Here is a 23974-nt window from a genome sequence, read left to right as displayed (position 1 = left end):
GAGAGGTTAAACAAAAAGGATACACTGAGACAATAACTAATGCAAATGGACAAATTGCAAAGGCGACAGTACGTAGGAGCAATGTGCAATTTCCCTGAATGATGAACCATGAAATAGAGATCTAACTTGATCAGATTGAAGACTTCCTGAATAGAACCATGAGAACATTAAAAGGATATTAGTACAACAAGCAATAACAATAATAATTACTGCCAGTCTTTACAAGAAATTAATCCTTTCGATTCATGCACTACTTTCTATGGTTAAGCAATGGAGTTTTCCTTCCTTTAACATGTACAAGAATGTTGAAAGAAATTAACAAAGAATAAATGATCCAAAAGAAATCCAGCAAGCTTCAGCTTTTTTTAACGATGTCCAGGTTAGGCTGATCTCTGCAAGAAGATTATAAAACCTGACACTTGAGCTTTTACCGCATGAAGAGTTCTGTATATGTGGCTCTTCATAGAATTTGCCATTCATCTTCGTGGACCTGACCACCAATGTCACTGAAGTTTTCCACAGAGGTATCATCTATTCCTCTGTTGTGATCTGTACCTACATGGCAGGGAATTGGTTTTGCAGGCTGAAGATTTTGGACAACAGTAAATAATGGTGCTCCATTTGAGCTGTCTGCAAGCTGAGAAGCACGGGAACAGAAGTCTTCAAAATCACCTGCATTATTTAACAAATCAAGTGTATGAAACCTGCTAAATGATACTTGGAGAAACCCTCTAGTAGAAGATCAACTAACCTTTATCCCTGCAGTAAAATCCAATGGCCAATGATGGGTCTATCATGTCAAATGGCAGGTGTCGCACAGTGCTGGAACCAATTAGCAACAGTAAGCAAAGGAAAAAAGATAACTAATGAAAAAGCAAGAAGCAACTATGTATCAACGTCAGCAGCCTAAATTTCTTTATGTAGGTGAAACAGCAAACCTGCAGTGATATGAAGTACAATCAGCTTCTGAATCATCCCTCCTGATATCAACAGCCTATTCCATTCATAGTTAATTATTCAGTGAGCCCCAGAGGCTTGAGTGAACATATAGTTTACAATTGCAAAATTGAGTACAAGAAGGCAAAAGGGTGAAAACTATATCACTAACTGCATTATACTCCCAAAGGAAAAATAAGGATAACATAACACAGACTTCGGAGACTTAAGTCACATGCTCATCTGATGCAATGGAGAAAACCATTCCATAAAAATCTCGAGCATAGAAAAATGCCTACCAGAAGCAAGAAATGCAATGGGTTGAGAGACTCTTGTTTAGAACAGTTATCAACTAGGTTTTGGAGTTTTAGCCAAAGGAACTGGAAAGACAGAAGGATCACATACAATTAAGAAGTTGTAAGCAAATCAGAGATACAAATTATGACATGTTTAAGTGTTACAGATTTATGCTCGTAGTTCTAGGCATGGTTATGTGATTTGCAAAAATCTTTTAGGCATGGTTCAAGCTGTTGTAAGTTCATACCTCCATGCTGGGCCACCTTCACATGGAACAATTAAGGGGAAGAAAAATATAATCTTGATATGTATATGTTGTCAGCTACAAGATTACATAATTTTTTCATGTCACATCCCAGAAGAAACATATCAGGATCGCATCCAAACAACAATTTCAAGAACAAGGGTTTTTGCTCTTTTACTGATGATGCGGAAACTTAATCATATATTACTACCTAACAGGGTTGTTTTACATCACAACTACACATCTGATGAGAATGATGATGGAAACTTCTTTACCGGTTGAACTTCGTGAGGATCCAAGTACAATGCCTTGTCATCTTGCACGCCAACAATATAAGTTGAGGCCCCAGGTTTTCCACCTAAAATGCCCACACTTTGTGGAAATGTAAATGTTTCCCAAAGCAAAGGAATGTACCTGCAAGAAGTATGGCTTACTAAGTAGCATATATTGGACTTCCAATAAATTTAACTTCAACAGATCATGCATTGTAAGAAAATTGAAAAAAAATTCAACTATGTACAGAGTGCTATTTCTTATAGAAGAGCCCCCCGCACCGAAAAAGAGAAAAGAATCAGTTGTATGCAATTAGTAATAACATGTCTAACAATCAAGAAAATCACATCATTTTATATGATTTGGTTTTTCAGCAGAAGCAAAGTATTACTATAGGTAAAAAGACTAGGGGGAAGAGAGAGAGAGAGAGAGAGAGAGAGAGAGAGAGAGAGAGAGAGAGAGAGACATTTTTTGCCAATATCTCATTACCTGAGGCCAGACTTGTTTTGAAATGGTTTCTTTCATAGATTAATGTTGTATAATTCAATGTTATAAAAAAGCTCACTGGTGAATGCCCTAGCTCTTACGACAATAGATATCAAAGTAAGATCCATAAGATAAATAAGAGCACCTAAAAGAAAAGATACTGCTGCATCGCTATGCTATCCAAGGAAGATTAATTTCTTCTAGTTTACCTAGGGTTGATTTTTTCTAGTCCAAGAACCAAAGGAACCAACAAAAGAATAGGTGCCCATTCTAGTTGTCCCTTGCTAAAATGTGAACTGAGTTTTGCAGCAACTTCAATACAGACAACTGGAGCTCCACCTTGTTCCCCATCTTCATCACCTGAAACAATATATAGAACCATGGGCAAGCTTTCTTTACATTTGTCATGTTCAGCTTGCTCTTTGTTAGCACGAGCGAGGGTTTCCCAGGTTCGGCATATGGCGTAAGGACCCAACCATGATCCAGCAGCTAAACCATAACCCCTCCCAGCTTGAAGCAGATTGTGGATTGAAAAGGCACATGTGCTTGAGTCACCAAAAAGATGCAGAAGTTCAACATACTGAAGATCATATGGCTGCAAAATCAGCAGAAAATAGAAGCATTCATATATAACAAATATACAAGATTCATCACTACAGATAAGAAATTTCTTTTTTTCTTTAAATCTTTCCGTAAGCACTAAAAGAACTCATGGATAAATCAACTCACCTTCTGCAAGGGTTTCCTCCAGGATCTCCCCAAATGATGAAGAATCAAAGCCTGTTGGCAATTTTTAACTAACAACATAAGCACACATCACTAGTTTTATTAGATGGAAAATGTTAATAAATGGAATTTATACCTGAGCAACAAGCATCTGGCTACTTCTGATCATACATCCCCAGTTGACATCACATGTGAACTTTGATTCACCAATGGGTTCAAAACCTACAGAAAATTCACAATGGAAGAGCTTAGATTGTCTTTTACAAGTAGAATCACTAGAAAGCCTCTCGCCTGACAAATTTATAAGATAGCCATTTTGGTAAATTGACCTTTCCGGTATGTGATCCAAATTCTCGATGAGAAATCTTCTAGAAAAGCAGCATAACTATTGCCAGGATCAGAACATTGTGATGATTCCTCAAGTGATAGTTTGTAACACTTGCCAAGAAACCATATTTGACTGGTCATGCTCAAATTGTCAAATCTGCTTGTCCCCAGTATACGCTCTTGAAGCCTCCTCATTGAGCCACTGGTCACAACCTTCCTCACAGCTGTAGTCCAGCCATAGCTTCTGGATTTGGTGGGCTTCTTTTCAACTGAAAATGAATCAGAGCGTCTTTCGAAGATTGACAAAGTGGATGTGAAGAAGCTTGTCAAGAAAGAAGCCTTTAAAGACTTATTTTCAATAGCCTTTTGTTCTGAATTTGTAGCTACAGGTTCTCTATCTGCTGAATCATCTGAGTCTCCTGCAGGAAATTTGGAATCCACAGTTCTCTCAGGCAAGGCCGTCATTACCTAGACACCAACCACACACCACATTTTTCATACCAACAAAAGCTTGGCGTAAAGGGAGGCATCTACATCAAAATGACGTAAAAAAGGAGAAAGAATGAACAAAAGAAGATCAAGTTAATGGCATCGATGGAATTAGAAACTTGTATGTCAAGTTAACTACAATATAATAAACAAATAATGCATTATATCAAGAAGAATGGCTTCCGAATATTTGTATTTTGTGGGCGTTGAATCATTGGACAGAAAAAAGGAACTCTATTCCATACAAAGCCAAGTGACAGGAGAAAAACACCCATCAAATAAGCACCAAAATTTAGCAACAATTCACAAAGAAAATCAACTAGTTTGATTACATATAGGTAATGGATAGGGACTATCAAATGACGTAGCGCAAAGAATAAACTATTTTTGCAAGAAAAAGAAAAATAGAAATGAGGTAAACAGGATGAGGCATTGTTACAGAACATTAGGCTGTACAATGAAATAATAGAAATTAATCCAAAAGGTGAATACAAATGAGGTAAACTCTTTTTGCAAGTTGTGATGCAACAACATGAACAAATTAATCCAAAAGGTGAATACACATAAGATCATTAGGCTGTACAATGAAATAATAGAAATGACAGAGAACAGAAATCCGGTTTATCAAAATTATTATGGGCTCAAGCTGGTTTGTTCAATTCATAGATGCCGGCTGATCAAATGAGAGAAATGAAGTCCGGATACCTTGAACAAAATCCATAAACCATGCCAGGCAACAAGGTTTGAAATATCATACCGTACCGGCGTTTTGACACTCGCTCAGTATGGTACGATACAATATACCGTTCGGTATATATATATATATATATATATATATATATATATATATATATGGTCACTTGGTGATAGGACATATTCTGGTACCACCCCCGCGACAACAGTCAGCAGCCACGTCAGCGCCATCGCGGAGCCTCAGGGTTGATATGGTGCACTGCATCGACGCAATACCTCGGACTCCGATGGGACGACCACCTACTCTCGCGTTGTCCGAGGCCCTACAAGACGGCGCCGCATAGTACAAAGCCGCTCCGGAAAGCTCGAAACAACGCCGCGTGGTGTCGATCCGTGCAGATCGATCGGCACCCACACGGAAGGTACAAGCCGACCGCTTGAGGAATCGACGGCCATTAACAGACCATGTACGATCGACCTTCGTTCGCATGTATAAAAACCAACCTCTTGACCAGCGTCAGGAGTCGGACTTCGAACACCTCAACTCCCCCTAACTCCACTCAACACTGACTTAAGCTTCGGAAGGGTCGAGTTGGGAAATCCCCCTCCCGTCCTCGGCCTATGTGTAGGAACTCGACGACGAAGAAGCAACCTAGCAGGGGAGGAAGAGAAACTCCTTGCTCTACCTTGGATCGATCTGGAGATGAAGCCTGGACCCGACATGACACTGACCACCCCAGTTCGAGCAGCCACATGGGCGGCTTTGCGCACTCGGGATCAGACCAAGCCATGCTGATTCATCGACCACGACATAAGGTTCCTCAACATTTTTGGTGCTAGAAAGAGGGCTCGATGTCGCAAGAGCGTCCACCACCGAACAACCCCAGCAAACGCCCTGACAAGAAGGCACCTGCCACCATATCCACCTTCGACCTCGGAGGGCAGCTCCCCACTCTCCCACATATGGATGAAAGCGCCTCGGCTCAGACTCCGGAGCACTATTGGCATTTATTCAACGACCCCGGGCTCTTGCCTCCCAGGGCTGGCACGGAGCAGCTGGTCGTCTCCACCGAGGCATTCCTCAACCTCACCCACCAAGTGCATGCATTAGCTAGGATGATGCAGACTATCACACCCCTCATACCCCAGCTAGCTCAGCAGATGGTTCTCCCATTACGGCTATCGCCCGTGATCCAACCTACGCTCATCCCTACACCTCATGATGCCACCCCGGTCGACAAGCCACCTTTGGCTCCAGATGCCCACCCCATAATCGGGGAGCAATCGGGACACCCAAGGCCAACGACAGAGCACAGCGTCCCCGTGCCCAAACACGTTGCCTCGACCTTCCCCGAAGCCAACACCTTGTCGTTCGACTCGACAGACGACTCATTCCGGGCCCAGTTGCGGTTGGTAAATCGACACCTGGACGAGGTTCAAGGAGAATTCCATAAATCCAAGGAGGAGCTCGGGGAAAGTACCTCGGTTGGATCCCCCTTTGCCTAAGAAATTCAGGACAAGCCTATCCCCCTCAACTTCTGCCTCCCAACGTTGGAGGCCTATGACGGTGGCCCTGATCCAACGGAGCACGTTGCCACCTTCCAGGCGCGTATGGCCTATATGGCACTTTCGATGCCCTAATGTGTCGGGCATTTCCTGCCACCCTCCGAGGCCTGGCTCGGATGAGGTATAGCCAATTGAGGTCGTCCTCGGTCTCGTCTTTTGATCAGCTTACAAGGGAACTCGAGCTTCACTGCCTAGCCAACGCGTGACCTAAACCGTCCGCGACCATGCTCCTCGGGATAAGGCAGAAGGAGAACAAATCCCTCTCCCTCTTCGTTGTCCGCTTCGCTACTGAGATCCGAGGGGTTCCAGATGCCCACCCCTCTTTGGTTATGCAGGTGTTCTTGACGGGCCTACAACCTTCAAGGTTCTTTTAGTTGATGGTCGAGAGGCCACCAGTGACCGTGCCCGAGATGCTCCAGTAGGCCAACCAGTATGTTGCTGCTGAGGCACTAGTGACAAGAAAGCACAAGAGGGCCCGCCACGGTGAGACTGGAAGTAGATGAGCCTAAGGTGTGCAAATGAAAGAAAAAAAAGAAAAAAAGAAAGGGGGTGGTGGGGGGTGGGTGGAGGCAGGGAGGGGGCGACAACCATCTCGGCCAAACAATGCCCAAGTCATGCACCGCGGCCAAACAGTGCCTGAGTGGTGCACCTCGACCAAATAATGCCCGAGCCATGCATCTCAATCAAACAGTGTCTAAGTCATGCACCTCGACCAAACAGTGCCCGAGTTGTGCACCTCAACCAAACAATGTTCAAGTCATGCACCTCGGCCAAATAGTGCTCGAGTCATGCACCTCGACCAAACATTACTCGAGTTGTGCACCTCGATTGACCTCGGCCAAATAGTGCCCGGATGGTGCACCTCGGCCAAACAATGCCCTAGTCGTGCACTTCGGCTAAACAGTGCCCGAGTCATGCACCTCAACCAAATAATGTCTGAGTCGTGCACCTCGGCCAAACAGTGTCCGAGTTGTGCATCTCGACCAAACAATGTCAGAGTTGTGCATCTCGGCCAAATAGTGTCCGAGCCATACACCACGGTCAAAGAGTGCCCGAGTCGTGCACCTCGACCAAACAGTGCCCGAGTCGTGGACCTCGGCTAAACAGTATCCGAGTCGTGCACCTCGACCAAACAGTGTCCGAGTAGTGTACCTCGGCCAAACAGTGTTCGAGTCGTGCACCTCGGCCAAATAGTGCCTGAGTCTTGCTCGAGTTGTGCACCTCAACCAAATAGTGTCCAAGTTGTGCACTTCGACCAAACAGTATCCGAGTCGTGCACCTTGACCAAGCAGTGTTTGATTCGTGCACTTCAGTCAAACAGTGCCCGAGTTGTGCACCTCGCCCAAACAGTGTCCAAGTCGTGCACCTCGGCCAAACAGTATCTGAATTGTGCACCTTGGCCAAACAATGTCTGAGTCATGTCTCGGCCAGTCCAATGCCCGAGCTACGCCTCGTGGCTAGTCCAATGTCCGAGTCGCATCTCAGCCAGTCCAATGCCCCAGCCACGCCTCGCAGCCAGCCCAATGTCTAAGTCACATCTCGGCCAGCCCAATGCTCGAACCACGCCTCGTGACTAATCTGATGCCCGAGACATGCCTCGTGACCAGTCCAATGTTCGTGTCACATATCGACCAGTCCATTGTCTGAGTTCGCATCTCGGCCAGTCCAATGCCCGAACCACTCCTCACAGCCAATCCAATGCCCGAGCTACACCTCATAACCAGTCCAATATCCGAGTCACGTCTCGACCAGTTCGATGCCTGAGTAATGTTGCTCGGCCAAACCTGTGCCCAAGCAGCGTTGTTCGGCCAGTCCTATGCCCGAGTAATGTCGCTCGGCTAGCCCAGTGCCCGAGCAATGTGCTCAACCAAATCAATGCCCGAGCAGTGTTGCTCGCCAAATCCTGTGCCCAAGTAGTATTGCTCGACCAGTCCTACGCCCAAGTAGTGTTGCTCGACCAATCCAACTCCCGAATAGAAGCTCCCAGTCAACCTACGACCAAACCACCAATCCCAGCACGACAGTCGACCCAGCCAGCAAAAGGCACCAAGCCATGCCCCGAGCCCCTCCACGAGGAACCTGGGGCACGCCTCTTTGGGAAGGGGAGAGAATGATAGAGCATATTCTGGTACCACCTCCACGGCAACAGTCAGCAACCACGTCAGCGCCAACACAGAGCCTCAGGGCTGATGTGGTGCACTACGTCGACGCGACACCTCGAACTCCGATGAGACGACCACCTGCTCCCACGCTATCCGAGGCCATACAAGACGGTGTCGCATAGTACAGAGCCACTCCGAAAAGCTTGGAACGACACCGCACAGTGCTGATCCGTGTAGATCGATTAGTGCCTGTACGGAAGGTACGAGCCAACCGCCCGAGGAGTCGACGACCATTAACAAACCATGTACGATCAACCTTCATTTGTAGGTATAAAAGCCAACCTCCTGACCAGCGTCAGGGGTCGAACTTCGAACCTCAACTCCCCCTAACTCCACTCAAAATTGACTTGAGCTTTGGAGGGATCGAGTCGGAAAATCCCCCTCCTGACCTCGGCCTGTGTGCAGGAACTCAACAACAACAAAGCAACAACTTGGCACAGGAGGAAGAGAAACTCCTTGCTCTACCTTGGATCGATTCTGGAGATGAAGCCTGGACCCGACCTAACGCCGACCACCTCAGTTCAAGCAGCCACGTGGGCGGCTCTGCGCACTCGGGATTGGACCAAGCCGTGCTGATCCATCAGCCACGGCATAAGGTTCCCCAACACCTGGGGATCATTAAACATTAACGAATATAGTTCCCAGTTGCCAAGATGGTATTTATACCATAACCGTCATGTGAAAAATAGTTTAGCTCCATGGCTAATTCTCATATCCAACAACTGATAGCCGTTTCTTTCATCCCAAAAAAAACACAAACCCCACTCCTTTTTCTCTAATCCAACTTCAACAAAAGAAAGAAAAGCAAAATTGGGGGACATGCTTTATTCAACACAATCTTAACTGAAAGGAAAGCTTATATCCCAATCATGCATCGTAGAAACAACAAGAATTTATTCGAAGTCAATCACTCGAGTACCAAACATTTGACAAAACATATTCAAGAAATATCAGAAGCATGAGTCATCAAGCTCAAGCGTCTAGACCAATCCACAAATTCTAGATCACAGGGCAATTCCAAGCTGATTTCGCCTCGATTTATGAGCAAACAAATCATATGCTCCGGCTCCCCTCGCAAATAAATCACTAATCAATATCAGATCCTACATTAATACAAGAAAAACAGAAAAGGTAAAGAAGCCGATAAAAACGCGACTCCCCGCAAAACGAATTAATTCATCCATTCATTAAGCAAACCGAGAACTAGCGATCAAATCCTAGAGCGAAGGAGATGAGATCAGATCGTCTCCGATACGCCGGATGGCGAAGGTACCTGTAAGCAAGAGACCGAGCAGGATCACGGCAGCGCGACTTGGCATCGATCTCCAAGACGAACTCAGGAAAATCTCCACTCAAAAGCCCCCCTTTTCTTGTTCTAGGGTTGGTTCGACCGCAATTTATACTGTTTGGAGTCGGGAATCGATCGAGCCCGTCGGACCGGCTTTGGTTTTGTCGTACGTGTCATTGAACCGCGTTGACTTGACTTTATGCGTACGTGACGAGTCGCCGCTTCAACGTTATTGCCTAATCCATCGAGCCCAATGCGAGCCATATCTCAAATCGAGCTGAACCCGAGTTCAATTTCAGTGGATCGATTAGGTTCAATTCAACCCGAGTTTGAAGCTGGATTGTAAGACGCTTAATTGGGAGTGGCATAAAAGTGATGAAAATTTCGATTGGGTCTCCTCAAATCCTTCATATTACACAAATATTAATTAAATAATGGACAAAATTGCTCTCTAATTATATTGTTCATCACATTACACACACAAAAATGTAGGATCAAACTGACATCCCAAAACAAGTGCATGCATTCATGGCGATCATCGCCGGAGCTCGTCATGGTAATCATAGTCGTCGTAGTCGTCAACTTGCTGTTCCTCAAAGACGGTGCTGTAGAAAGCATACTGGTGGTGCAGCATCTCCTCCAGCGTCAACTTGCCATCTCCATCGTCATCGGCCTGCATAACATATGAGTGTAAACGACATCCAAGATGATGAACTGTACGAAGTTTTCTCTTGGAGAAAGATACCTTATGCATCAAGTACTTGGTATAATATTTAGATTGGGAAAGCTCTCCGGGGTAGAGGCGATGGATGATAGGCTTCAGTTCTTCAGCTGTCAGAAATCTGGAAACAGATCGTATGAGAACACAGATCATTTCTAGTTCTTTGAGAAGATATATGCACCTGTCTCTGTTGATATCAAGCTTTCTGAACTCATCCTCAACGTTGAGTTCATGGTGTCGGAGGTCATCTTCTTCAAACTCGGCGTATGTTTGATATATTTCCTGCGCTCTACCACCAAATTCCACGAAGCTTAACTTCCCATCTTTGTTCTCATCCATTTCCCTGAGCCCCAAACAATGTAGATGAATACTACACACTGGAACAGACAAGATAGAACCTTGACCTAATACCTTAGTTTCTCCTTCAGCAGCCATAGCTGTACCTTTGGGTTGGTGCTGTCTTCGGGATGTAAGAAACTACACAAGAAGAAGATTGCTTGTTTGATCATAAGGAACACATGCATGCTTACACGTATATGAATTCGTCCAACAAACAATACGATGCATATACTCATTGAATTCGAATGCGCTGAGAAAGCCATTGCCATCCCTATCTGCATTAGAGAACTGCTCCTTCCACCACCCAGGTTCACCATGTTCCTTGCTGTTCCTTGCTGTTCGGCGACAATCATATCATACAGGCGAAACATAGATGGAGCACCACGAACAAGACATCAAAGCAAACCTGTTTCTTCGTCTGGGAGATACGACAGGAACTCTGGAAGCGTTACGGCGCCATCTCCGTCGTGATCGTGGAGCTTCATCTTCCGCTCGGTGTGGTAGATCAGCCGGTCCAACGCCTGCCTCTGATTCCAGACCTCGAGCTCGTAGCGGCTTATTCCCCCGTCCTGCGGTAACCTATCTAACAACGGGAAAAGATACGCCAATCTCTCCGTCAGGTTAAGCCGGCCGTCCTCGCCGAAGTACTCATCGAGGATGCCGATCTCCTCCGCCATCTTGCTCCAATCCTGCCTCGCCCAGATGTCGTCCAGCTTCCGCTTGAAGGTCTCGACGTCGAGCAGGCCGCGCTCCTCGGCCCGGCGCTCGATCTGGACAAGGAGAGGGTCGAAGGCGACGTGGTGGGGGTGGGCTAGCCGGCGACTGCGCGGATGCCTGGAGGCCATGTGCGGTGCTCTGGAGAAGGAGAGGAGGATGAGGATGGCGACGGCTAGAAGAAGGTAGGCGACGACCACCGGCTTCGACATTTTCTCCGGAGGCCGGCTTCTTTGGAGGATTGAGTGGTCGGCGGTGTAGGGAAGATGGTGGCTTCACATTTATAGCTTTCCTTCGGACGTATGTGACCGTTATTACATTTCAGTTAACAGTTGATGGATCCGATGCTTCCTATAAGATTTCGCGTTATAGTATGATCTCAAAATTACTTATATATATATATTTCATATGCATAAAATCTCAACTCATTGTTGAACTCTTAATAGCACAACCAACATTCATCATGGACTAAATCTTATCTTCGTCTAATTATTTCTTGTATCACTATGAAGATTCGTGTCGATAGAGATAAAAACTCTCATGCATCTTTCTTTTCTATCTTTAGTGATTGTTTATAATTTGCTTATTTAACTCTCCAACATGAATATAACTTATGTTGCAAGCCATTGGATTCCCCCCCCAAGAAAGCTAGAGGCTTACGTTAATTTGCCTTGTAAGATGTTATCCCTTAACAGAGAGATTCCAAGCTTATGTTGAAAGAACAAAAAAAATTAAGACCAAGAATATATTACATGATATACAAGACAATGTTTGACACATGTTGATTGTGTCACCGTCAAATGTTTGACACGCCATCTTCGTCTTATTAACGTCCGTTATCATTTGACTAACACATTAAGTAGGAACGGACGTACGAGATTAGAGTGTGATAGTAATAAGAATGTCAACTCGGCCTCATGAGTTGACCACCTAACTTCAGCACTTTATCAACTCTATTAAACTATTGTTGACTTTAGAGATTTTGTCAGACATATCTCTAACATAATTTTTACTGGATCTTGCGTTGAAATTTCCAGTTTTTCCATGCTTCGACCTGAGTCTAAACCTAAGATAGACTCGAAACTGAACATTGATTGACTCTGACCTTTGTCGGCAAGAACCTAAGAAGTCCATCATCATTGACGTGTAAAACGATTACTATTGATTCACAGGCTCGTTATATACCTAACTTTCATTTGCCTAAAAATCGGGGCCCACATGGGCCAACGTTAGGTAAGTCGGTGGAACATAAGCGAAAGATTTTGGTTTTTTTCTCCCCATACAATTAATTATACGTTTATTATTGAGGATTAGAAGAAGTTAGAAGCGTGGCACGTGCGAAGTGGATGTCTCCCCTGCTTCGCTTTCGTCTATAAATACCGAGTGCCGCTTGGCCCGACTCCTCCTCGCGTGAGCTCCAAGGAAACATAAATAGATCGATCACCTTCTCATGCTCTTGGGAAGGTATGTGGGTGGAGCTTCTTTAGCTGTTCTGATATTTGCTTTGTGTTGCTTACAGTTTTTCCCCCTTTTTAGAGGTTCTCGTTTTCGTTTTCATTCAGAAGAACGATGATTTGATGCAACGATGTGATAAATTTGGTATCTTTCGCCCTATCTTCCTGTACTCGACTGATTTTTTTCACGAGCAACATAGAGGGAAAGGGGAAAAAGGAACTTTTTGTGTCACATGTGTTGTAATGCAGGGAGGGGTATAGGTCTTTGCTTTGATTCTGAGGGTTTTGAGGAACGTGTGATCGGATGGGTTTTGTTCATGGTGGCTGTTCGTATGTAGATCTGTCCATTTTCCATGTTCTTCTTCCATAAAACTCTGATCGCAGTATGTAGGGATTTTGGCTGGTTCAATGACCATCTTTTGGGATGGTTTGACGAAAAAGAGATCATCTTTGTTGTGCTTGAAAAATTAGGTGTGTAAATTTCTTGTGTCATGTTTCTTGTTCTTTTTGTGGGTTGATAATCCTCTGAAGCTTTGCCTGGTTCCTCTGATTCTTTCCTCTTAGTTTAAGAACCTATCTCGATGGTGTGATATCTGAGTGTGATATAAACTCAATTAGATGTTAATGACTATTCTCTTTTATCGATGAAGAATTTCTTTGATTAATTTTTTGGAAGATTTGTTAGCACATGTGTGGGGAATTTTTTTTTATGCAATAGATATCGAAATCATGAATTTAATTATAAATCATGGAGACTAATGTTTGCCTTTCGCTGCTATTTGGGTTCTAATTGTTCCTCCTCCTCCTCCTTCTCTCTCTCTCTCTCTCTCTCTCTCTCTCTCTCTCTGTGAAGATATAAAATTTTTGAATCACAAGTCATGGCCCTTAAAATGGTAAATTGGGGTGGTTGGTAAGTGTTTTATGGGCCTTTTGTGCATTAAAGCATATTGCATAAAGTAGATAAGCTTCAGAAAATATAATTTTAAGCTCGAACAATCATAAAAGTCCATTATACCTGTGAAGGAACAACAAGATCTTGGTTTCTTGTTATCAAGTCATGCCTTCTTTGTATTAAGGGCAATAATTGTTGCATCCTGTATTAAGGGCAATGATTGTGGCAACAGCTAATTGTTGCCATAATTCAATGGCTTCAATTGCCAGAAGGCATATGTTATTTCAATCAATAGTTTGAATTATTTAAGCGAGTTCTGGTTAAAGCATCCCTGTTTCTTCTCTTCCATTTCTTATACTGTTGGGTATATCTGCAGATTCTGTTGCCTGCTTCATGTTCCACTCCTGACAACCATAAACCCTATGACGATCACCATTTTCTTGTGAACCAACTCCTTGTCATCGTCACATGTTTGTCATTTTCACTGATCAACCTTGCATTGAATTTTGGTGGTGTTCTGGAAGTGTCCATGCATGGCATTGTGTTTCCATGAGTTATCAGTGGTCCTCCCTTTTCTGTTTGGCTATGGTACAAAAGGACAAACACCACTTTGGCTCCATGCCGAACAACTCGTCTTGGTCTATATGCTCCTTGCCGTTCCTTTTCTTATCAACCATGAGAAGGACAATGTTATCTTCTATCCACTGGCACAGATTTTTATATGAACTGGTTAGCATCTACAGAATTGAACAGGCCAATGTGGTCCCTGGCTGTTGATTGTGTCAACAGTACCATACCTTGTAGTGTGTGCCGTAGTTTATCTTTGAGTCTTGCATGGTTCCTTTTTGTTGCATTATGTTCTTCATCCAGTTTGTGTGACCATCTTGCAGAAGTATTCCAGGTGTAGTAGGAGGTTGAAGACATTCCCCAAGCCCATATCATTAGTGGTTGCTCCTGTCACCATGAGGCAGAGAAATTGCAAGAGAAGAAACCACTGATGAAGTGTGGTGCATCAGATGATGCTGCTTCGGCACGGTCCATGAATTTTTGCTTTGACTGCAGCATCTGTTTGGAATTTGCCGTTGATCCAGTGGTCACACTGTGCGGTCATCTCTATTGTTGGCCTTGCATCTTCAAATGGATGCAGGTTGAGAGCATATCTAATCAGCAGTGCCCTGTCTGCAAGGCCCTTCTCTCTCAGGATACCCTCATCCCACTCTACGGTCGCGGCAGGCACAGAACCAAGGGAGATTCTGCTGTCCCACATCGACCGACCCTTCACCATCACCGTGATGGTGCAACAATTACTTCGGCACTCGAGAACGATTCCCCTAGGATGAATGAAGCCCAGCAGCCTCAGTTTCGCCATCAACACCACTACCCCTCTTATGCTGGTCTTGGCAACAGTTACACATCAGAGTCTTCTTCTTCACCACAGACGTCACCTTGGTTTTGTTCAACAACTGGGAGTGTGCTTGGTGGTTTAGCTATCTCCATTCTTCCTTGGGTTTTCAGGAATCATGGAGCAAGCATATACTACTCAAATTCGCATCGTCTCACATTGGGTGTGAGCAGTCCAAGGCTGAGAAGGCAGCAGATGCAGGTGGAGAGCTCTCTGCATCAGATATGGCTCTTCCTTTTCTTCTGTGCTATATCGTGTCTTCTGTTGTTCTAACTGACATTAACTACTTTGTTGTACATGTTCTTAAGTTGAATGGCAGAGGTTGTGACCAAAGAAAATGAGCACATTTGTAGACTTTTAACATATACATACATGCATATATACATATATATATACATACATACATATATATATATATATATATATATATATATATATATATATATATATATATATATATATATATAGTCTCAGATGTGTGATTTTGGTGTTGAATGACAAAAAATGAACATCAAAGTACATTGTGAATTTGTAATGACAGCAAGGAACAAATCACAAGAATTCATTTTGTTACTATAATCCATGTCTATTGTTTATGTGGCTCAATGTTCTTTTGTTCTTCTTATAAAGTATGATGCTTGAGCTCTGTTGTCATGTGCAAATTTAGTCAGAACAAAAGTAAACTATATTTGCCACACAATCACTGATAAAAACCTAAGCTTACTCCAATTAATCCAATCACCTCCAAAGCTTATGTTTATGCATGTCTTAAGTGGTATCTAAAACAATATGCATAATCTCTAATTATCATTTAAGGCTATGCTTTTAGGTGATCTTTTTTTCTTTAATTCTTTTTTTTTTTTGTGGGCTAGAATTTCTGATGCATCTTTTGATCCTCTAATTTTATGGGTTTTTTTTTTCTTTAGAGAAGCTTGCATTATGATTTTAGTTTTTAATATTGCTATAACATTGGGAACTCAATCATAAAAAAGAAATCATAATTCCCACTACAAATAATAGGAATATTTATAAAATTGGTTTGTGGCCATCCACTTGATCTGCACGAATCTAAAAGATTTCTTTTTTGAGGTGCACATATCCGGTCCCGACCTAATTACGCGCCTGTCTTCGTGCTCCTGACCGACTCGGACGGGCCCTTATAACTGGATAATTAATTGACTCCGAAATCCTCCGCAGTACTGGACATCTCCAGTCGTCTCAGAAGAGATCTTGACCCCATGCTGACTTTGAATCGAAATCAGATCTGTAACGGACGGTTAAGATCTCACAGGATATTCGACTACAGTGCTAACCCGCTTCTCCATTGTGTTCCACGCCGCGACGGACGTCGACGAAATATGTGCCGTCCACATCCCCAACCTTTGAAAGTGAGAAGTCTTTTCCCTACCAGGCTTTCGATACCCTCTATCTCAACCTTCCTTTGGTATCCGTGGGGCCCATGGTGCATCTCGAATCAGAAGGCGGTGCCGTCGAGAGTGACGTCGAAACGGGTAGTTGAATATTTCTGGACCAAAAGAACGGCGTCAGAATAGGGAATGAAGCGAGAAGCCTCTCCGCCTCTTCGCAGACGAAGACAAGCTTGGTTGAAATCGAGAAGGCCGCGATAAGGCATCCCCTTCTCCTCTGTGTCACCGAGAAATCTCATCCTTTTCTAGTTTTGATCTGTTCTTCCGGTGGGTTACCACTCGTGTCTCGCTTAAAAGTTGGATTTTGGGCGCTAGGGTTCCGTCTTTTGGTTCTTGCTATCGTTGGGGAAGAGGAGGGAGGGAGGGAGCGAGGGAGGATGGGTTGGTGGCTGAGGAGTTGCCTGCAGTCGGTGCTGAAGCTGGTGAATTCGGTGATGGGGTTGGCGGGGATGGGGGTGATCCTCTACTCGCTCTGGATGCTTAGGTCGTGGTATAAGCACTTCGACGGCTCATCCTTTGCAGGCGCCGTTTCCTCTCCTCCATGGTTTGTCTCGCTTATCCTGGTTTTCTACGGTTCTTTCCTTCTTGTCTTATCTTAATCGTCTCGAATGTTTCGGCAAGATGAATTCCAGATTCCCGTTTGGATGCATGTTGACTTGGCGAGTGATGCTTGATTGTAAAGGTCAACCTTATAACCTTATTAGGCATTATGATTTCTTCTCCTTTGAATCAAGTTCGTTCGTTAATATATGTTTGTGTTCCATTAAATGCGGTTGTAATTGCTGGTTAGCGGGGACCTTAAAAGAGGAAAGGATTATATGGAAAGAAATCTAGAAGATGAATAATGGTGCTTCAAGATGGTGTTGACCAGGGAACAAAGAATTGTTTAATTTGCTTTTATTTCAAAAAATGGATTTTCTTCTTCACCTTTTTCCGGCCATTCAGTTTCTTCTTTGGAGAACATGACTTTTAGGCTCTCAATTTTGCTTTAAGTAGTTGTAGGTCCAGATGTTTGGCTCTCATTTTTTTGTTTAGCTAGTTTGGATTCTGGTGTTGCCACTGAGTTAAGCCGATTCTGGAATTTGAATGAAATAAATGTGCTTCTTTCTGCTCATATTGTCTTTTTGATGGATCCTCCTGATTTATCTGTTTTGACTAGCGTACCGTTGATTATTTTAATTACATCAGACTGTTCCCTCATGTGCTTCAAAGGGTGAGGAATTTGGATTGATTTATATTAGATCTTGATTTGTATAGAAATATTCCTTCTTTTATGCTGCTATTTGAAAAGAATGAGTAAGCTTTTCATTGGTTGCTATCAAGAACCATGGGGTATATTAGTAGGTTTTTGTAGGATGAAACATGTTATTTGAAACCATCAAGCAAGGTTTTTAATTTCGAATAATACTGCATGTACCGGGTGGTACGTATCGGTCCGCCAGCAGATCGGTACATAGACCATCCGCTACCGGGTGGTACCGTTGATTGGGGTTGTTTTTGCCTCATTATCGTCAGTGACCGAGGGAGAAGAAAGAAGGGGGAGAAGGGGAAGAAAGAAAAGAGAAGAGGAGAACCTATGTCACTCTCCCTCCTCGTCTGTCGGTGACTTCTTATTCGCGTCCTCGACATCATGAGGAGAAGAGAGGCGACGTCGCCTCGGCGAAAACGGTTATATATATATATATATATATATATATATATATATATATGTGAAGGCGATGTCGCCTCATTTTTTCTGTGACATCACCTCGACGACGTGGCCCCGCGTGGGGAGAAGAGAGGTGACGTCGCAGAAAAAGATATATATATATATATATATATATATATATATATATATATATATATATATATATATATATATATATATATATATATATATACACCGAGCGGTATATCGAAATATACTGCTCGGTATACAATACCGTACCGTACCGAGCAAATCTCGAAACTCCAGTACAGTATGAAATTTTAATCATTGCAATCAAGAAGAATAAATTTTCTCACATGGCTTCGAGTTAATGCTTATTATTGAGGCTTCAAGTCACGACCTCAGCTTGATAAGCTAACTGGCCTATCAACTTCGTTTGACCTAAATCACTGGTCAAAATGCTTAAAAAGAAGTTGATTGCAATACATTTATCAGACTCTTATAAGTTAATTTTAGTCTTGTCCACTTTCGATGTGTGACTAATCGATGTGTTATAATTTCTTCCACTCAAGAGCTTGACACCCTTGTCAAGGTGCAGGTCGGCTTTGATACCAAAATGCCACGACCTGGGCCTGATAAGCTAACTAGCCCATCAACTTCGTTTGACCTAAATTATTGACCAAAATGCTCAAACTGAAGTTGATAGTAGTACACTTATCAAACCCTTATAAGTCAATATTAATCTTCCTCACTTCTGATGTAGGACTAATCGGGATGTTATAATTTCTCTCACTCAAGAGCTTGACATCTTCGTCAAGGCCTAATATAGCTCAGATTAAACCTTAACATAGTGCATGTGAGGCGTAGCTCAGTGGTGGCTCCACCAAGGTATGCAATATCGTACCGTACCGTAGTTTTGATGTTCGCTCGGTACAGTACGATATTGTATACTGAGCGGTATACCGCTCGGTATATATATATATATATATATATATATATATATATATATATATATATATATATATATATATATATATATATATATTTTATAAAAGGTGACGTTGCATCGCCTCGACGTTATATATATATATATATATATATCGTTCCGTCCGCTGACGGACCGTTACGTACCGCTCGTACCAGGCGGTATTATTCGAAATTGCATACCTTGGGCTCCACGCCATGACGAGTCCTCTAATTCCATCCACAAGTAGTCATTTCTTACTCAAACCTCTCACTATACCCAAATACAAGGTCGACTTTGATACCAAATAGTCACGACCCGAGCCTAATAAGCTAATTGGCTCATCAACTTTGTTTGATCTAAACCACTGGTTAAAATACTTTAATTGAAGTTGATAGCAATGCACTCATCAAATCTTGGTCTTGCCCACTTTCGATGTGAGACTAATCGAGATGTTACACTTCATATATTCCTTTCTCTTTTCTTTCGGCCAAAGATAATATTTTCATTGTCAATTTACATATGAAGTTTACCACTTGTTTTTTGGGGATTCACAAGTAGCAGGTTATCCTTTATGGTTTTATCAGTTGTTATGTTTTTTCAGTGTCAAATTTCTTTATGGCATGGTGCTATTTTGATTATAGATTAATTTGATATTAATTACTATTTTTGTTTTCAATTTCTGTCATCTTTTCTGGCATTGTGTGACTGAAGTGATTAACCCTTTCTCTTCTCACTATCTTCTTTGATGAGGTATGAGTTGTTGCCTTATATATGCAGTATAACTTTTTAATGCTCAAAAAGTTTTCTTCTGCTCACTGAACAAATGGTTTTTTTAAATGTATTTTTCATATTTGTTTTCCATCATGGTGCATCTTATTTTCATGCATGTTATGTCCAGGTGATATAACATCGAATTAAAATTTCCAACAATATTTCTCATAAAAGATAGTTTCATGCTTATTGATCCATCAAATTATATGCTTCAAACGTGGAAATTTTCTTTTCTTTATGCTATAAAATATGTTCTTGTAGAACTCTTGTTCTAGATTATTTTGACATCATTTTCTATAAGCAATCATGATTGTATATTATTTTGACATTATCTTCTTCTGTTTTAGTTAAATGTAAATTATCCAATCCATGATTGTATATCCAATAAATAGCAAACACCACTGATTTAGATGTCCTTTGACATACAGGTTCATTTACGCTTTTCTTGGACTAGGCATTTACCTTTGTTTGATTACATGCTCTGGTCACATCGCTGCTGAAACAGCTAACGGCCAATGTCTTTCTTGTGTATCCTTTTCCAAAATGTAAATCAGGCTTTTCTCTATTGAGATGATCTTGATTTGTTTTATATATATTGATGAAATATTTTCCATCTCAACTATCATGTTCTTAAGTGTCATTAGATTGAAAAGAGAAGTTCTTTTGTGATTTTATTGTACTTCTCCAAGAATCAAGGTCTACTATATGCATTAATTCATTAATTATCTTTGACTAAATTAAAATAATTAATATGGATTGCTTGAGTCGTTTATTGTTCTAATGGAGTTCGTCTAAACTTATTGCATAATTTCCTATCTGAGAGGATGGTGAATTACAACAGGCTTACTTTCCTATAATAATAGTTATGCTACAGTACACTGCCAATTCTGAGAGGATGGGTTTGCTCCTATTTAGGAGTTACTTCTCTTCCTTCTAGAGAAAAATAAGGTGAGGTGAACAAAGAGGAAGTAGTACTTTAAGTGAGATAATAGGGAGAGGAGAAGAAAGAGAGATGAGAAAGGGACAATTTATTATCACAGAAAATAAAGTATATATTGCAAGATTACACCCAAGGGCTACAAGAAACTAATATTTATAAGCATATTGGATGTCTTTAGCATCTTACGTTCTTCACACTTCTGCTCTCATTCTAAATCCAAATTCGAGATGTTTCTCTTACACTAGAATGGGTTGCATTTCTTTTCTCTCAGAACTTTACATCTGTCTGCTCTACATCCCATAGTGATGGTGAACCCATTTCACAAGTGAGATGGATTTTCGTTTCTTCTAGTAGTGAAATGGAGTGTCAATGTTCTTTTTGTCTGTACTTACGTTGGTATCTTTCAAGGCAACCATCTTGTGTTTCTTCTCTGTTCATTTACCTATTTATAGAGTTTCATAGCATGCTTATCTAGAGAAATCTCCCCCTTGCTGCTTGCCTTGTAGAACTTAGGTATATTGATGGAATGGATTCTACAATATGAAAAATCAGAGAATATGAGTTCCTAAATTTCAGGTAGATGTGGATATTATTCCTTTGATATCCTCATTTACCCTTTTGGTGTATTATCTACAGGATCTGTTAGAATTTTACGGCTTTTTAAAACCTGACAAGCACATTGCAGGTTTATTATAATAAGATGTGATGATGCTTATATGAGAATAATGCATTGCATATTTTAAATGAGTGAGCTTTGAAGCCAAATTGAGATGAGTGTTTCTTGGTCTGGCAATAAGTCAAATTTGTATGAAGAATGTTAATAACCAAATTTGATTTCAGAGTTTCTTGTTAGCTCTTTCTTGTTAACCTTAACCAGCAGTGCAGTACATGGCATTTGTGTTTCTGCTTGTCATGATGGAGGCTGCATTAATTGCAGATATATTTCTGAACAGAGAATGGGAAGAGGTAAGAATCGCCCTGAATTTCTTATTTAGAAAATTTACTCTAGGTATGTTTTACATACATTTTCATATCCTATACTCCCTATGCATCAGGATTTCCCAGAGGATCCGACGGGAAAATTTGATGAGCTAAAGAATTTTGTGAGATCAAATTTTGAAATGTGTAAATGGATAGGTTTGTTGGTTGTGGCTGCACAAGTGAGTAATCTGTTCTCATTTATGCATTTGCTTGTGGCAACTTTACTTTCATTCTGTTACCTGTCAGGATTATTGAATTATAAACCCAAACTCTAAACATTGAGAAGTGAAGGTTCAGTGGCTGCTAGTTAGTTAGTTAGTCTATTTAGGTAGTGTTATATTATTTTGCTACTATTAATCTGCATTTGGAAAACAGTGTGAGGACATTCTTTCACAAAGTGAAACAAGTCTCTCGATCATGCACATGTGATTGGTACAGTGCCCATATATATCTTCTACAATGCAGACTTAGGGTCTGTTTTCTTCAAGTTCTTTCGGTGTTACTTTCTTAAAATTTATGCTCTCTTATAATTCTTTGTATAAATTATGCCAAGGACATTTTTTTTCACGTATGAGCGGACATGATCAAATTTGTGCCGAATACATACAAATCCTACATATTGGTAGTTTAATGAATCCGATTTAGGTATCTATAACTTAATACTAGGTTCACATTGTGGTTGGGCTTCAGGGTTACTCAGACCTATCTGGTTATCCATAGGTTAAGGAGAGTTGCTCTTTCATTGATGTGACATGATTTTTGCTGATTCTTTCAACATCATCTTAGATTTTCGTTTTCTGGCTAGAGATACATCTTTTGCTGGATCTTGATACTTTTTCCATCCCACTTGAACTTCTCATGGATATTAGGGCGTTAGTATTCCTTTTGAGGTTAGCTCTTCATGTTGTGCATTCCTGGATAATGTTTCATGACCATTTCTTTGTTGGGTTGTGAGTTTTGCGATCTTGATTTAGTGTCTCTATCAAAGACTGTTTTGGCTCAACATGTATTACCAGTTTCAGCTTCTTGATCTTACCACGACATGGGTCCGTCGTCTAAGTGTATGTACAGGTTTATACATTACCATAGTGCACTAAAGTAAAATGTCTTGTGTCAGATGTCACAAGTACACTACTTGAAAATCTATTTTGTCTACTTGGTGTAATTCTTGTTCGTGCAAGCTTTTTCAACATATATTTCAAAATGAAAGTTCTTCACTTGGGGGATGTTTGGTAAAGTCAGACTTTGATTTCCAGGCATTTTCTATCTTCACGGCTATGGTGCTTAGGGCTCTCGGACCAGACAGTTCAATTGATTATGACAGCGATGATGACTTTGTCCCAGCTAGGCTGCCTCTTCTGAGAAATGAGGTTCAGCAAACTTATCAGACCGCTGCCCCCAGCTTGTCTTTGAAGATTGATTCTTGAATTGTAAGCAAACCCATGAGAAGATGACATGCTTTGCTGCTTGCATCTGAGCATTCTTGATATAATAGTCTTCTAACTTCTTTTTTAAATTTTCGCAGGCGTAAGTGATGAAGACTGGTTTTTGATCCCAAGACCTTACAACTATCTAACAAAATTTTCTCCGGTGAAACCGCGCTTAGTTAATTACGGCGTTCCTTCTCTCCAGACGAATATTATACTTTGGATATGGGGGTTTGTTTCAATGCTAATACAATGCATGTACCATTCATGTGGAAGTAAACTAATGTATAAATGTTGTTCAAATTGACAAAGCATGTATGACTGCCTATTTTTAGCTTTGTTCCTGACACAGTAGCCGCCGTAGTGTCTTTGACTTTGTTGCAGTTTGCTGTGGTCACGCAAATGTTTTCTGGAGTTGCAAGTGTGGCGATGGTATGCTTTCATGAGATGGTCAAAGCTTGGATTGCAGTTTTCTCTGGAGGACCTTAAGATTTATTTTATGGCTATTGATCATCTACTTCATCATCTTCCAAATCTGATATAGGTTAGTTTCATCCCCTCTAAATTTATCTTCTGAGGAACATTTTTAACTCTAATTCAAGGATTAATCAAGATTAAACAATCCTATCTAGTGAGAACCCCAAACTCTAATTTCAACCCATTCTAAAACTCAAAAGGCTTCCCCCAAACCTAATGGTCACCCATCATGTACTGGTAAAAGTCTCCCTCCAGTCTTACGTTAGACATGATGTGGTTCTATGGAATTTGGGTTTTGGTTGCGTGCATGCCGATCAAGTTAAAACA

General features: G+C 41.7%; 4 protein-coding genes across 8 annotated transcripts; 2 read left to right on the top strand and 2 right to left on the bottom strand.

Moving 5' to 3' along the window:
* Positions 1-147: 147 nt before the first annotated feature.
* Positions 148-9607, bottom strand: LOC103970639 (cysteine protease ATG4B). Of its 3 annotated transcripts, none has more exons than XM_009384503.3 (9): positions 9473-9607; positions 3292-3708; positions 3099-3184; positions 2966-3016; positions 2446-2831; positions 1753-1891; positions 939-994; positions 752-822; positions 148-672 (listed from the first exon to the last, which is right to left on the bottom strand). In XM_009384503.3, exons 1-9 carry the CDS (start codon positions 9516-9518, stop codon positions 461-463), a joined length of 1464 nt encoding a protein of 487 aa, XP_009382778.2. In that variant the 5' UTR covers positions 9519-9607; the 3' UTR covers positions 148-460. The 3 variants fall into 3 exon arrangements, with proteins under 3 accessions (XP_009382778.2, XP_009382776.2, XP_009382777.2); XM_009384501.3 differs by having other exon boundaries at positions 3292-3757; positions 9473-9601; XM_009384502.3 differs by having other exon boundaries at positions 3292-3819; positions 9473-9551.
* A 415-nt stretch (positions 9608-10022) lies between these two features.
* LOC103970935 (uncharacterized) lies at positions 10023-11473 on the bottom strand. Its single transcript, XM_009384847.2, has 6 exons — positions 10954-11473; positions 10780-10882; positions 10620-10685; positions 10390-10551; positions 10233-10329; positions 10023-10160 (listed from the first exon to the last, which is right to left on the bottom strand). Exons 1-6 carry the CDS (start codon positions 11471-11473, stop codon positions 10023-10025), a joined length of 1086 nt encoding a protein of 361 aa, XP_009383122.2.
* Positions 11474-12622: 1149 nt separating this feature from the next.
* LOC103970638 (E3 ubiquitin-protein ligase RMA1H1) lies at positions 12623-15355 on the top strand. Of its 3 annotated transcripts, none has more exons than XM_009384497.3 (2): positions 12623-12725; positions 14498-15355. In XM_009384497.3, exon 2 carries the CDS (start codon positions 14605-14607, stop codon positions 15280-15282), a length of 678 nt encoding a protein of 225 aa, XP_009382772.2. In that variant the 5' UTR covers positions 12623-12725; positions 14498-14604; the 3' UTR covers positions 15283-15355. The 3 variants fall into 3 exon arrangements, with proteins under 3 accessions (XP_009382772.2, XP_009382774.2, XP_009382773.2); XM_009384499.3 differs by lacking the exon at positions 12623-12725 and adding an exon at positions 12732-12860; XM_009384498.3 differs by lacking the exon at positions 12623-12725 and adding an exon at positions 12732-13186.
* A 1144-nt stretch (positions 15356-16499) lies between these two features.
* LOC103970637 (tetraspanin-19) lies at positions 16500-23524 on the top strand. The gene is made up of 6 exons (XM_009384496.3): positions 16500-16980; positions 20251-20350; positions 21648-21728; positions 21818-21922; positions 23000-23173; positions 23269-23524. The coding sequence occupies exons 1-5, from the start codon at positions 16814-16816 to the stop codon at positions 23168-23170; spliced, it is 624 nt and encodes a 207-aa protein (XP_009382771.1). The 5' UTR covers positions 16500-16813; the 3' UTR covers positions 23171-23173; positions 23269-23524.
* Positions 23525-23974: the final 450 nt, after the last annotated feature.

This window comes from Musa acuminata, chromosome BXJ1-11 (genome assembly GCF_036884655.1).
Source record: "Musa acuminata AAA Group cultivar baxijiao chromosome BXJ1-11, Cavendish_Baxijiao_AAA, whole genome shotgun sequence".
Lineage (NCBI taxonomy): Eukaryota > Viridiplantae > Streptophyta > Magnoliopsida > Zingiberales > Musaceae > Musa > Musa acuminata.
The sequence above is the reverse complement of the archived record's forward strand: the minus strand, read 5'-3'. Positions and strand labels throughout refer to the sequence as shown.

What these genes read in the sequence shown, in the direction of transcription:
- LOC103970639 (XM_009384503.3), bottom strand. Translation starts at nt 9,518, where the DNA reads ATGCCAAGTCGCGCTGCCGTGATCCTGCTCGGTCTCTTGCTTACAG. An exon ending in GCCAGATGCTTGTTGCTCAG is followed by an intron (nt 3,017 to 3,098) that starts GTATAAATTCCA and finishes AATTGCCAACAG; the next exon opens with GCTTTGATTCTTCATCATTT. An exon ending in TGTACTTCATATCACTGCAG is followed by an intron (nt 823 to 938) that starts GTTTGCTGTTTC and finishes AATTGGTTCCAG; the next exon opens with CACTGTGCGACACCTGCCAT.
- LOC103970935 (XM_009384847.2), bottom strand. Translation starts at nt 11,473, where the DNA reads ATGTCGAAGCCGGTGGTCGTCGCCTACCTTCTTCTAGCCGTCGCCATC. An exon ending in TCTCCCAGACGAAGAAACAG is followed by an intron (nt 10,883 to 10,953) that starts GTTTGCTTTGAT and finishes GTCGCCGAACAG; the next exon opens with CAAGGAACAGCAAGGAACAT. An exon ending in CTTGATATCAACAGAGACAG is followed by an intron (nt 10,330 to 10,389) that starts GTGCATATATCT and finishes ATCTGTTTCCAG; the next exon opens with ATTTCTGACAGCTGAAGAAC.
- LOC103970638 (XM_009384497.3), top strand. Translation starts at nt 14,605, where the DNA reads ATGAAGTGTGGTGCATCAGATGATGCTGCTTCGGCACGGTCCATGAAT.
- LOC103970637 (XM_009384496.3), top strand. Translation starts at nt 16,814, where the DNA reads ATGGGTTGGTGGCTGAGGAGTTGCCTGCAGTCGGTGCTGAAGCTGGTG. An exon ending in ACGGCCAATGTCTTTCTTGT is followed by an intron (nt 20,351 to 21,647) that starts GTATCCTTTTCC and finishes CCAGCAGTGCAG; the next exon opens with TACATGGCATTTGTGTTTCT. An exon ending in TGTTGGTTGTGGCTGCACAA is followed by an intron (nt 21,923 to 22,999) that starts GTGAGTAATCTG and finishes TTTGATTTCCAG; the next exon opens with GCATTTTCTATCTTCACGGC.